Consider the following 14,690-nt stretch of genomic DNA (forward strand, 5'->3'; position numbering starts at 1 on the left):
GTTTTTATTTTTTTTTTTTAAAGATTTTATTTATTTGTCAGAGAGAGAGAGTACACACAAGCAGGCAGAGAGGCAGGCAGAGAGAGAAGAGGAAGCAGGCTCCCTGCCAAGCAAGGAGCCCGATGCGGGACTCGATCCCAGGACCCGAGGATCATGACCTGAGCTGAAGGCAGCGGCTTAACCAACTGAGCCACCCAGGCGTTCCAAAAAACAGTTTTGATTACAAAAAGCCTCCTGATGAGAGGGACAAATGCAAAACAATTATTACAGTACAACTAGAGAAACAATAGGAACGAGAACAAACCTTAAACATAAAAATGCAAACACAACCTTAACTGGACCACTTCACCTGTAGTCATCTAAATACACTGCTAAATATAACATCCCACTTGAAATACAGAACACTACCTTTAGAATCACTGGAAAAGTTGTTCATAAATGTTCACTGAGTACCAATCATTGGGAATTTGAGGTTTAAGGCACTATAATTTCCATAAAAAAACATTCCCAACCCCTTCAAGGGGCTTATAACTATAATGGGCAAATCATGAAAAAATAAGCAAATTAGTAACTGTATTGAGTAGGGGGGAGAGAAAAATCAACAGAGAACCCAAATATGAGCACAGATAATGAGCACATAATGAAGCTCTCTGAACCAGGATGTGTTAGAAAAGATAAGGTCTGAATTCTGGATACTAATATCCAAAACCCTCCTATTCTTAGCTTTCCTTCCTATTTCCCTGCATTTGGCCCAGTTTGGCTAATTATCTACTACTCCTTTAAGTGCTTCATTCTCAGCCTTAAAAGAGATAGGAGGTATAGAGTGTTGCCTAGGCAGCTCAGTCCGTTAAGCATCTGACTTTGGCTCAGGTCATGATCCCAGTGTCTTGGGATCAAATCCCAAAAGTCAGGCTCCCCGCTCGGTGGGAATCCTGCTTCTCCCTCTCCTTCGGCCTGCTGCTCTACCTGCTTGTGCTCTAATAAATGGAATCTTTTAAAAAAGAGAATAGGTGCCATGTATACAAAGAAGACCGAAATCTTATTTTTTAACGGAGAGAGTCCACAATGAGCCTTAATGGAAGGTTTAACCCAATAAACAGACTGGAAGTAGGAATACAAAACTCAGGAAAAAACAACTATACAACTACATACCACACTCAAGCATCATAATGTGACATCTCCATACTTCCTAAATGGACCAAAATTCAGGTAACTTCAAATTTTCAGTGTCCAGTGTTTTCATCTCTTGCCCACCAACCCTTACTCATACTCTGATGCAGTTTAAGTATTCCCTCCTCTATGAGATTGTTTCTTACTACCACTGCTGCTTAGCTAAGTAATCACTTTTTCCTCTGTATTCCCACAGCATTTTGTAGACAGCTACCTCAGCATTTATCAAACCATAGCACAGCCACCTATATGCTTCATTCAAAACCAGACTATGTCCTTCAAAAGTTGGGACTACTTTATTCTTTCCATCTTAGTGTCAGGAAGGTGCACTTGCCATATCTTAATATGTGTTTCAATGTCAATGAATGTGAGGCGCCCAGGTGGCTCAGCCGGTTAAGTGTCTGCCTTCAGCTCAGGTCATGATCCCAGGGTCTTGGGATCAAGTCCTGCATCAGGCTCCCTGCTCAGCAGGGAGTCTGCTTGTCCCTCTGCCTGCTCCTCCTCAGGCTTGTGCTTGCTCTCTCTCTCAAATAAATAAAAATAAAATATCCCATTTAATAAAAATCACCAGAAAACACCAACTGAATCAGAGTTATTCTAGGGATAACAAGAACACTCAAAAGACTACTTTGTCTAGTATTCAGATTTCAAAGACTAAGTCACATTTTAAAAGCAAAGAAGGGGGGAAAGGGGAAAGCAGAGAACCAAGGCCAAGAAATTAATCTGTCCAAAGCCACTCAGCCTATCATATCATATGTATCTCATTCACAGAACTAAACAACACACTTTAAAAACCTCTTAAGAATTATGACGACAAAGGAACACACACTTGCCAATAGCTCTACTTAACTCCAGCTCTCCCCCCCAAAGTCAGGGATTAAGCAGTGTACTCACTCATCACTACATCTTTTCTCACTCCATTCATGTTTGATTTGTACCAGGTGGCAAGGGTGTGGATGGCAACATAGTTAGCTTCAAATTCACAATTTGGATTAGTAAGGACTCCTTTTAACCGTGGGATGAGTTCTGTGGATCTTCCCTTGTATGGCCCCAGAAATAGTCTCTTTTGATCATAATCATTAGCATGAATGTTATCCCAGATTACTGGAGCTCTCTTAATAATCTTAGAAACCTCTTCAATGGACTCCACCGGAATTTCTTTAGAAACAACTTTAGGACCTAGAAACAATGACGATCATTTGTTAAAAGACCCTCAAACGTGATTCCTCAAAATATACTGCATTCAACTTTTTACTGTATTTTGTTATATATACACTTTCTGACAATTTTTCTTTTCAAAGTACACAATATGTCTTTTTACTCAGTTTTACCCAACCGTCCCCCCAGTATTTCCTCAGATCACATTTCTAGAATATAGAATAGTAAAAAGAGGCTTGTGCAGGCTTCCTCAAACTGATACGTTAAGAAATAAATCTTCATGTGAACAATTTCTTTTTCCGCTATAATACAGCATGGTGATTACTAGTTGACAATCCAGCATGATGGTTTTCGTTTGATAAAATAAAACTCTCTTAAGGCTGAGATCAATATCCTTTAGCCCAGTTCCCTATTGTTTATCAACAACCAATACTCAGATTCACTGCAAAATCCTCAAAGATGTTTTCTATACTAAATAAAGAATGTATACTTCATAAAAGAAAGAGAATTTTAACAACAAAGTTTTCTGGTTCAGGCTCAGTTTTCAAAATGTATCCAATTAACCAGAACAACCAGTTTTTTTAAAGTTCTAGCTACCTAAAGTTTTACTGTATAAATCTTAAAGACTTACCTGTCCAAAGCACCTCAATTCCAGGTAGAAGCTTTTCACCCACAGTCCTTAAATAAGGAGACTGAGACACATTTGGATAACAGAAAGTGCCACAATATTCTGAATGTAGGAGGGAAAATTAAGTAAAATAGTCAGGAATAAAAAGGCCATGGGTCTTTAAATGGGGAAGAAAAATGTCTACCAATTCTAAGTTCTTTTCATCTAAATAATAAACAACCTTCATGTCATGTCCCAAAGGAAGTAAACTAAAGTGGGTAGTTCATTAAAGAATCAACTCAAAAAAAGACTCAATTCATAAATCTGATATTCTTCCTCCAATAATACAGACAGATCCTTATGGTCCTTATAGTCACTAAAAATAAAGTTTACTAAAGAAATAATTGGAATTTTTAGCATTTTCTACATACTTCTGAACTGCCTACATTTTCTCAGTAATAATTACAGGCCAAATAAAAACAAACTGATAATATCCTAACAGAAAGAATGCAACATAATGCCCATGACTATTAGTACTCAACTGCAAGTCAACTGTAATTTGCAATGAATTAAATATTTCCCACCATAATCTTACTAAACATGATTTGAGTATTCATGTAGTATCAGACCACTGAGATAAGGTTCATGGCTCAGTACTTGAAAAGAGACATACAAAGCTAAATTCAGACTGAAAATTCTTTGACTAACTTATCTCTTTCTGAGATAAAAAAAAAAAAAATCAAGTCAGGGGAAATTTCTTATAAGCCAAATTTTGAGAGGGAACTAAAAGAGGCTAATACATTTTCAATGGAAGAAAGGGGGAGGGGGAGGAAAAATTAGCAAGTTTTCTATGCTGACTACTGGATGTAAGAGCCCAGATGGAAGTGGGAAGAGTGAGAGGATACAGATATGCACAAGCAGAAAAAAGGAACAAGTAGGAGGAAATGAGAAGTGACTAAGTTAAAAGCAATGTTAATTTGCCTTTTCCTAGTTTTTTGTTTGGATAATACTATCCTTCTTTCAATCCTGAAAATGTACTGCTCAGATACTTCCAGTACTAAAAATACATGGTATCTTTTGCTTATTCAGTTGCCGTTTATTAGTCCCTAAAAGTTCTTCAATGTAAGGTCGTGAGAAATGTCTTCTAGAAAAATAATTCCTAACTTTATACACCACCAAAGGGAGAGGGGACAACACAGTAAAACACATACATGATTCTTTGAAAGTGATGCATTTCAAGAAAACTAGTTAAATGTAAAGCTATTATATACAATACCTGTGGGACAGAAGAGGAAAGTTTCTGGCTCTCCTAAGTACTGATAAATTTCATTTGTGATGGAGACCTGGGCATGAGCAAAAGAACTGAATACCTCTTTGTCTGCTGCACACATATTATGGTCAATATCATCAAAAAGCAAGGCAAATGACCTGCACCCAAACTGAGAAACCTAGAAAAGGTAAAACAAACAAAACAAAAAACTGTTAAAAGCTCATTTTTAAAAAAAAGATTATTAATTTATTTGAGAGAGAGCTCGTATGCACATGCAAGCAGGGGAAGGGCAGAGAGAGGGAAAAACAAGCAGATTCCCTGCTGAGCAGGGAGCCCAACACAGAAATGGGGCTCAATCCCAGGACCCCACGGTCATGGCCTAAGCTGAAACCAAGAGTCGGGCGCTCAATCAACTAGAGCCACCCAGGTGTCCCTTTAGCAGCTCATTTTAGAGTTAAAATAAAAGGGGCGTCTGGCTCAATCAGTAGAGCATCCAATGCTTAATCTCGGGATCTTGAGTTGCAAGCCCACACAGGGTATAGAGTTTACATAAAAAACAGGATTCCAAACATTAAAGGAGACAACAGTTGTACCTAAAAGTCAAACATTTTCCTTAGAATGTTCAAAGCCAAACCTATTGTTTTTATATTTTCTATGTTAAATAGCTAGACAAGTTTAGGGAACATTTTAATTTGAGTTTGAATGCAGTATGCTCCAACAAAGCTTCAACAATATGGCCTATCTTACCTTCTTGGCTGATGACTACAGAAGACCAAACAGAAAAATACAAAAACACAAATGACATGTGAACTCAAGAAGCGACAAAGCAAGGCCTGTTCTAGTCCCAAAGACACAATGATCTTAATTAATCTCTGCACATAAACTTAACTAATCCATGAATCTGAAGGAACACAGCAGTAGTATTTGAACAAACAGGAAAAAAGCCTCTTAAAAAGCCTGAGTGGCTCAGTCAGTCGTGTGGTGACTCTTCCTGATTTCTGCTCAGGTCATGATCTCAGGGTTGTGAGATCCAGCCACATGAAGCTCTGCGCTGGGTGTGGAACTTAAGATTTGTTCTCTCCCCCCACCCCCCAAAAAAGATTCTCTCTCTTTCTCTGCCCCACGCACATGCACACACACACAGTCTCTCTCTCTCTCTCTCAAAAAAAAAAAAAAAAAAAAGAAGGCATGTTCATGGAAATTTAACCTCCTTATTAAATTTTTAATTATCTTAATGCCATCAATAATAAAAACTTTTGCTGGGGTGCCTGGGTGGTGCAGTTGGTTAAGCTTCCAACTCGGTTTCAGCTCAGGTTGTGATCTTAGCATCAAGAGACTGAACCCCAAGGCAAGCTCTGAGATCAGTGTGGAGTTTGCTTAGGAGTCTCTCTTCCTCTCCCTCTGCCCCTCCCCCCACAAAATAAATAGAAAAATCTTTTAAAATAAATAAATAAACCTTTGCCGCAAGAAACATGCACAGGTCTGTATATATTATGTATCAAAAAATTTATCAGAAAAGATGTGCAGGTTTTTTTTTTTTTTTTTAAAGATTTTGTCAGATATGAGAGTGTGCTTGCACATGCACATGCACACACACAAGCAGGTAAGCGGCAGGCAGAGGGAGAAGCGGGCTCCCTGCTGAGCAAGGAGTCTAATGGGGGACTTGATCCCAGGACCCTGTGGTGTGCAGCTTTTATGTTAAGCAGAATGTAGATTCCAATGAGGTTTACCAACAGGTTTACAGAGGTAAACCTCAATGGTAAACCACAGTTTACATGTCTACCTAGTCTATTTTCCTTCTAATCTTGGAAAACCAGCCAACCATTTCCAGACTGAATTACACTTCTTGTCTGTATCAAACGATGGAACTGATGTCTAACAGGTAAAAACCCTGTTGCTATATGTTGGTCACAAATCCAGTCAAGTACCCAATATATACAGAGCTTCTCAAAATGTGATTCTGAACAACCTCAATTCTGAGATAAGTCCCCACTCGAAGTCCATATTCCTACCCCAAGTCAGTTTAAGAATCTCTGGAAATGGGGGGCACCTGGGTGGCTCAGTGGGTTAAAGCCTCTGCCTTCGGCTCAGGTCATGATCTCAGGGTCCTGGGATCGAGCCCCGCATCGGGCTCTCTGCTCAGTAGAGAGCCTGCTTCCTCCTCTCTCTCTCTCTGCCTGCCTCTCTGCCTACATGTGATCTCTGTCTGTCAAATAAATAAATAAAATATTAAAAAAAAAAAAAAAAAAGAATCTCTGGAAATGGACCCTATCAGCATTCTTCTTAGCATCACTTCTAAGCATTTTTTAAAATATTTTATTTATTTATTCGACAGGAAGATAGCCAGAGCCAGAGAGCACAAGTGGAAGGAATGGCAGAGGGAGAGGGAGAAGCAGGCTCCGTACCAAGCAGGGAGCCTGATGCTGGCTCAATCCCAGGACCCTGGGATCATGACCAGAACCAAAGGCAGACGCTTAATGACTGAGCCACCAGGCACCCCAATAAAGCTCTCTTGACTCACAAAATATCCTTCTATGAAGAGCATTAAAATTAAAAAGTTGTACAAAAGCAAAGAAGTATAAATTTAGTTTTTTTTTTAAGTTGGCTCCGTGCCCAGTGTGGAGCCCAACAAGGGGCTTGAACTCACGATCCTGAGATCAAAACCTGAACTGATATCAAGATTCAGACACTTAACAAACCAACCAAGCCACCCAGGTACCCCAAAATTTGGTCTCCTTTTAACGTCATAAAAGCAACTCAGAAAACGTTTAGTTTCAAATACTGATTTAGGGGAAAATAATGAAAAAGTAATGAAGTTACCTGGTCCAGTTTGCGTTTCAATGTAGATACTTCCTTGGGGTTAGAAAAGGTAATATCCAAACCAGGTGAGATAGCATAGATGAACTCTATCTCGTATTCCCGTGCAGCAGAGATGAGAGTCATAAGTTGCTCTAAAGAAAAGAGTCCATGTATTTAGAAAACAGCACAGAAAACTAAAAGAACCTTCACCTTTCAACTAAAGAGAAGAGTTCATTCTCTCAGTTTGCAATAGCTCAAGAAAGAAAAAGTTCCTTAAGTTTTACAGGACTGTCATATCCAATGTGACAAGAGGCTATATAAAATGCCACAAACCTCATGTGACTTAATGTCATTCTAAAATCAGTAAGCATGCTCTTCCTTTCGCTGCCATTTCTCTTAATATTAAATTAAGCACTTCTCTTACTGAATATAAACCATTTTTATTTCCTACGGTACTTAATATGGTTTGTTTCTGCAGTCTCTGAACAACTGAAATTCTTAAAAAATCCACACATAACTACTTTATAATTTGGAAAAAAAAAAAAGAAAAACATGTTCTTAACAAGGAGGGTTAAGTAATGGCCTTAACGATCCTTATCCTTTAAGTTTTTAAAATGTGACAATTTTCCTAAGTAAAATAAAATCTTATTCTATATACCACAGGATGTATCTTTACATAACTTTCAGCAGTATCTCAAGATGTCATTTGACTATATTTTGATTATTGATCACATAAAATTTCATTACCAGCACCACCAAAAAATAATTAAGTTGAACACACACTTAAATTAGATAGAGTAGTAAGCAAAAACATTAGATGGAGATGGAGTACGTTTTAATTGCTTCTTCATAATTTAAGAAAACTTTCTGCCTTCAGTGCCTTGGCTGCTCTCTGTAACTAAGTATCTTGTTAGCTACATGTGTATACCATTTAATTCCAAATATAAAAATGTTTCCCCATTTATATGTCCCCAAAGAAAGGCACCACTTATCTAATTTATAAGGAGATGCTGTGATGTATTGCCTTATTTACAAATTTTATGTACTTAACATAAGATGACACATAGCAAGGATAATCTGTGATGGCTTTTCACTTCAGTATAAGCCTAGACTAGGGGGAAGTCTTTATTTTAAAGAAAGGCAGAACAAGTAATCAAGTGGTCAAGACCAAGCTATACTTGAGTCTGAAGCAAAAGGATCAGTGATACTGATCGTGTCTTTTTTTTTTTTTTTTTAAAGATTTTATTTATTTGTCAGAGTGAGCACGGGCAGACAGAGTGGCAGGCAGAGGCAGATGGAGAAGCAGGCTCCCGCTGAGCAAGGAGCCCGATGTGGGACTCGATCCCAGGACGCCGGGATCATGACCTGAGCCGAAGGCAGCTGCTCAACCAACTGAGCCACCCAGGCGTCCCCTGATCATGTCTTTACTTAAGTAAATCCTGGTATCTTGTTCATGGATTTTTTTTTTTTTTTGCCTTAATTTTGGCTTAAAACTTGCATAGGATATTATTTATCTTGATCACTGATTTCTTTTGGGGCCCCTTAAAATCTGCATCCAAGGCAGGCACCTCACTTGCCTTGCCCTAAGCCTAGCTCTGTTTCAGCACCTCTTTGTCCAGTGGCCCACTGTTCAGACCACTGACAAAAGTTATAAAGTATAATTTATGATTACAGAACAGGTGGGAGTCAAACTGGCATAATCATGAATCACACCATGGCTGTGCAGTCAGTGCTACTCTTTCAATCTACACTACAACTCACACAGAATTATCAGAAAGAAAAAAAGGAAACTACCTGCAAAAAAAAAATTAAATATAATTTTTGTACAACTACATTTGAAATATAGCTGTTTTCTTACACATTCTGAATTTATGGATTAAAAAGAAAAAGATTACCAGCTTCCTCCACAGAATACATCTCTCGCCAAAACATCCTATGTTTGTAGTCATCTTTTGGGGCATATAAGTATGTATTTAATTCCCACTTCTGGAGCCTTAAGGGGAAAGAAGATTATATATGTATAAATAGGCAACAAGTATAGGCTATAAATCACAATTTTTCCCTTTTCTTGGAGCATCTCCATCTCTTAAACAGCTAATAACACTCTGGGGCAGCAGCTTTAAACCTTTCTGTAATCCAGTAGAAAAAAACTCAGTATTCCAAGAAATGTTAACATATTAAGTCTTTTTTTTTTTTTTTAAGATTTTATTTATTTGAGAGAGAGAGAGAGAGAGATCACAAGTAGGTAGAGGCAGGCAGAGAGGGGGAAGTAGGCTCCCTGCTGAGCAGAGATGTAGGGCTCAATCCCAGGACCCTGAGATCACGACCTGAGCCAAAGGCAAAGACTTATTAACCCACTGAGCCACTGAGGTGCCCCAACATATTAAAGTCTTAAAAACAGCTCTGAAGGACACAGGTGAAGCCCAAAACCTACTGCTTCCCCAGGGAACTTTGAAAATCCCTGGCATAAGTGATGAAGAGGCAGCAGACCAAGGCAAAATTAATTTCTGCAACTGAGAAATCCTCAAAATGCACCAGGCCTACTCAGTGTTAGTTTTTCTTCAAACAAAAGGAAATGTTAATGGTTTAAGACTGTCCTTCAGAAAGTAAAAATTTACCTTCTAAAGAGTTCTTTTCTCTGTTCCATAACCCAAGGTCTTCCATAAAATCCTAGATTCAAAGTAAGAATAAAATTATTTTCAAGTTTCAAAATGTGGTAAACTGTTGAGTAAAGCACATTACAAAACATACAATTCCATTTTGTAAAAAACCATGTACAATATACCAGCATCTGAAGGCTATTTAATAAAACATTAAGGTGTCTCTAATAAAACGACTTTTACCCCTTTTTGCTTAAATTTTCTAATTCTTTTCTACCATTAACAATTATTACTTATACAACAGTCACTTTTAAAACGCCTAAACGTCATCTCTTTTCACTGCCAAAAAACCAAATAGGTTTAAATTTAACTTTTATAGAAAAATTTTTTAATCCCTACACCCAGTGTGGGGCTTGAACTCACAAACCCAAGAACAAGAGTCACATGCTCCCCAGACTGAGCCAGCTAGGTGCCCTTAAAACTAACTTTTCATTATTTTAAGTAATCTCCACAACTCATGACGAAGATCAAGAGCTGGATGCTCTAATGACTGACCCAGTTAGGGTTAGATGCCCCTAAATCTAACTTTTTAAAAGATCTCAATCTTAAAACAGTGGAAGAGGGGAAAAAAAGATATCCCAAATCACTAGTACTGACAATTACTACCTGAGAGATTTAAAAAGTTAAACTGCCTTTAGAGTGGGGGGTGGGAGAGTAAAAAGGCAGGGGAAAAAAAAAATCAGGAAGAGAATTAGAAAAAAATCTGATTGAACTAATTTAATGATCACTTTTTTTTTTTTAAGTTCCTGATATAATAAAAGGGTCCAAAAATGCCTTATTTTCACAACAAATTCAACAGTGGAGTTGGCCCAATCAGGAAAATCTCAAGTTGTCTCAATTCCAGAGCAAAGGTTTGAACAACTGGAAATTCAAGAATGTGACTTGCTCCACCGTCCCAGAAGGGGGGTGGGGGGAGGGCAAAGCACTACTAACGCATACTGCAGGAAACAAATCTGCAGAGGAATGACTTAAGCAGTAGTATAAGCACCAAACTAGTATTTGCAGCTCCCTTGTGTGCTCATCAGACCTAACAGTTCGCCTAACCTTTATTTTCCACATCAATCTAATCACCTACAATAGGTAAAGACAACCTCTCAAGAGTACCATGAGGATGGTTAAGATTGTATCATGAACACAGTGCTGGCTTCAGCAGCACATATACTAAGACTGTATCATGAACACAAAATGCTCTACACACACCACACACACACACACACACACACACAGCCTACTTAAGAGACTACCTAAAACTGAAATTTCTGTAATGCATTAAACTCCAATCGCTAGACAGAATGGTTATTCTGCACCACAAACAAGAATAATGACAACCAAACAAAAATTCCTTGCATACTTACATATGAAACTGCAGCACTTTCAATCTTGACAATTCAGTGTTACCGCTTACAAGTAATTTGAAACATTTGGTAAATATATATATATTTTATTTTTTAAGATTTATTTATTTATTTGACAGAGAGAGACAGAGAACACAAGTAGGCAGAGACCAGCAGAGAGAGAGGAGGAAGCAGGCTCCCTGCTGAGCAGAGAGCCCGATGGGGGTTCTATCCCAGGACCCGGAGATCATGACCTGAGCAGAAGGCAGAGGCTTAACCCACTGAGCCACCCAGGCATCCACATTTGGTAAGTATTATACAAGTCTTTCTAGATTTCCTACTACACTTGACCTTATCATTTTTCTCTTAAAGGAACAGCCATTATACGCTCCTTCAGAGTTGTTCCAATATATAAAAGAAACATTTTGTCTTCAGAAACCCTAACTTTGCTGACCGGTTCATGGTTTTGGTTAACTGTCACCACAAAGAGGAAACAGTGCTATTACATGAGTTATGACCAACAAAGGTCTGTGAGGGAAAGAAAATTTTTAATAAGGAATCCCGCCAGTACTTTCAGAATTTCCTTTCTTGATTCGTTTTAAAAATGGGACCAACTTAGAACTACCCCTCCCCCCCAAATCAGGTGCTCAGTCACCAAGAAAAACATAGATACAGAGAGCGGAGGAACAATAGATGACAGACAACTCTATTCTCTGAGTAGTTCCCTTTCAATACTATTCTGGGAAAAAAAAACAACTTACTTAAACCACGAGATTTTCTCCGTAATCGCTTAAGATGTAACAGGTAAGTTTATTTAGCTTCATTCTAGCCTAGCTCTAAGATCTCTTTATATCCCCTAGCACTTCTCAACCCTCCACCCCAAAATCTGTGATGACAAAATACAGACTTTTTCTAGAATCTCCCTGCACGGAAACAAGCCCAAAGAATACACCAACAGATTAAGTCACACAAAGCAATCATGTTTTCAAAAACAAGGACTCCAATCAAATATATATAAGTAGTTTTCCATTCTGTCTTTCCCCCAAATTCTGCAAGACCTTTAACTTGTGAATTATTTCACTCTTTACTTGTAGCTACATATTAATCTGTTCTCCCCTATAATTAAGCTTTATCTAAAATACCACAACCACAACCACCACCCATCCTTCAAATGAATATACACACTAACAATGGAAAAGCTGAAGCTTTCAACCAATAGGGCAACCCTTCTAATTCTCCGTACCTTTTTGGTTTTTCGTAAAGACTAATTTTTATACAGCGTTACCCCTATGCACACCATTATATATTAGAGACAACTAATAAAGCAAACAGCTAGGAAAGTCTAGGTAGGCCCAAAGACTTCTAAAAATTAAAATGCGTTCTGTACTCAAGAAAAATCAATAACGCAAGTAACTGGAGATTTCATATAATGTTCAGTAGAACATTTATGCACTATATTCATAAACTATGATAGTCTTCAGGCCAAGAAAAGGAAAAAAAAAAAAAGGTCGGCATTTTTTCGAAATGGGACAGGAGAGTCAGAAGGGCATTTTTAATCCTCTTCTGCAGTCCCTAAATTCAAATTCTGTATCTCTGATACTATTAAAGCCAAAGCTCCATCCCCCAGAGCCAAAGCACAGCAGCTGGCAAAGGACAATTTTCTAGGCTGCTAAAGAAACTCCAAAGGGTGGGGGCATGCGGACCGGCCAGCAAAAAAAAAAAACAAAAAAACTGAGCAAATAGGAATTTGCAAATCCCTAGGCCGACCGTGCGTCTCTTCACTCCGGGAATATAAGCACATCTGTGTAGGTTGATTTTTTTTTTCCCAAAGGGTTGATTTTTTGTTTCCCCAAAGGGTGAGGACAGCAGCACTACATACGTTTTATCATTTGAAGAGACCACTCTAGGGAATAGGATCTCGGGATACAAAGACGTACAACTCAGAGCCGAGCCTAACACCAGGCTCCTTACCGCCGCCTCCGCAGGAGCAGGCCTGGCTCCAGCCCAAGGCGGGTGGGGTCAGGCCAGTTAATAGCCAGAGGAGAATTCAACGCTGCATAACAACGTGAAGGGAGAGGCGAGCGCCAGGAAGACGTGCCCACCGTCTCACCTCTCCCCTCGTCTACAGAAGGTCAAGTTTCGGAGCCAAAAAAGTGACCCCCTTTTAAGACCTCCTAAAGCACCCCCTTCACGAAGAGAGATTGTGTTAGTATTAGGGCGAAACCGGAGGGAGAACGCCGTCGCCCAGACCGCGCCAGAGCGCTCACCTTCCACTACGCCACATAGGAACCTCCGAGCCCCTCCTGCCGCCCCAGCCACCGCTGCTCCCCCGGCCCCGGCTGGGTTGTCTTCTCCAGGGGCCGCAGCTGCTGGTGGCTCCAACGATGCCCCCGCGGAGGCCGCAGGGTTGGAGTTGAGCTCGCTCTCCCGCTCCTCCAGCGCCGCCTGGCTCTCCTTCTGCACCATCCTCCTGCCCGCGGCCGCCGCCACCTCTGCGGGTCCTCCTCGGCCTCCGTCCGTTGGGCCGCCGGCCCGGAGCCCTGGAAAGGGCCTCGGCTCCAAGCGCGCGCCCTTCCTGCTCCTTCCCCTCCCCCTCTACCCTTCCCCCTCCCTCTCCGCAGGGACCCGAATGCCCGGATGAGAAGGGCGGCGGCACCGGCGCGAGCCCTTTGTCAGCCGCTGCCTCAGCCTAAGCTGGGGAGCCGGAAGCCTAAGCGGAGAGCGAGGCCGCGACCTCTCGTCCCCTGGAGGCAGATAGCCAGACCTCCGTCTCTTGCTCGCAGTTAGCCTCTAGTGCCTCCGGAAAATTTTAGTTCTTCCGCCGTTTGCCCCCTTAAGCCCTTAGGTCTCTTCCAACACTGCCTCCACCGCCCGCTTCCTGTTTATCCGCACTGCGCCTGCGCCAGAGACCGGCTCAGACCGGTCCTCTCAGCCCGACTCCCCCTCCTCCTTTTGGGCCAGCCTATTGAGCTTCACTTGGTAGGGGGAAATAGAACAGAGGAGACGAGAAAAGCGGAAGGTAATGAAGGTAATGGAGCGTACCATTTATGTTCGCCTCCCTCTAGAACAAGCCCGGCGCTCTGGAACGGACCATTACCTCTTCTGAAGAAGGGGAGTATGGGAGGAGGCTGCAGCCAGTTGGGGCAATAGGGATGGGATAGGAGGGTGAAAAAGAGGTGTTTACTCTCTCAATGCGCAGGCGCGGAAACGAAGCCTCTAGTTCTTAAAGAGATAGGAAGAAACTGACCTATTTTCTATTGAGATTCTTCTAATAGGTTGTCTCATTACATCAGCCTGACCCAGGATCGGTTCTCTGAAGACAACATTCGGAGGAGCTCAGCTTACCCCTCTGCCTTGAATCATTTTCCCCTACCCACTGCTGGGCGCTAACCCTTTTTAAAAATTAAGTCATTAGTTCATTGCTTCGCTCGGCGGAGACCAGTTGAGCTTCCCTCTTCCTGGGCCCTTGGGCCACTGTGAGCTCACAATATGGTGGTGGGGACAAGCAAGTACATGCACAGCCCCCACACGGTGTACCCAGGTGTTGCTGGAGCTCAGAGGAGGAACTGACTTAATCCTCCTTTGGAGAGAGGTGGCAGCCATGGCTTTCCTTTTGAGCTGGAACGTAAAGGATGAGTAGGAGTTAGACCGAGTAGAGAGGAAGCGAAGAGAGCACTCCAGGTTGGTGGGAC

The 14,690-nt window shown here is 40.8% G+C and overlaps 1 protein-coding gene across 2 annotated transcripts in view; it reads right to left on the reverse strand.

Annotated features, from left to right (window-relative positions):
* The window catches only part of OGA (O-GlcNAcase), a 28,570-nt gene extending 14,146 nt beyond the window's left edge, over positions 1 to 14,424 (reverse strand). The window contains exons 1-8 of one of the 2 annotated variants that reach the window (XM_047701769.1): positions 14,246 to 14,424; positions 13,266 to 13,538; positions 9,623 to 9,674; positions 8,900 to 8,997; positions 7,026 to 7,156; positions 4,212 to 4,383; positions 2,960 to 3,058; positions 2,065 to 2,349 (exon numbers count right to left, since the gene is read on the reverse strand). In XM_047701769.1, the coding sequence (XP_047557725.1) occupies positions 2,065 to 2,349; positions 2,960 to 3,058; positions 4,212 to 4,383; positions 7,026 to 7,156; positions 8,900 to 8,997; positions 9,623 to 9,674; positions 13,266 to 13,464 (1,036 nt within the window). In that variant the 5' untranslated portion in view covers positions 13,465 to 13,538; positions 14,246 to 14,424. Of the gene's footprint in view, positions 1 to 2,064; positions 2,350 to 2,959; positions 3,059 to 4,211; positions 4,384 to 7,025; positions 7,157 to 8,899; positions 8,998 to 9,622; positions 9,675 to 13,265; positions 13,539 to 14,040; positions 14,059 to 14,245 lie in introns of those variants that run through there. The other variant, XM_047701770.1, reaches the window with a different exon arrangement.
* Positions 14,425 to 14,690: the final 266 nt, after the last annotated feature.

This window comes from Lutra lutra, chromosome 14 (genome assembly GCF_902655055.1).
Source record: "Lutra lutra chromosome 14, mLutLut1.2, whole genome shotgun sequence".
NCBI classification, from domain to species: Eukaryota; Metazoa; Chordata; class Mammalia; order Carnivora; family Mustelidae; genus Lutra; species Lutra lutra.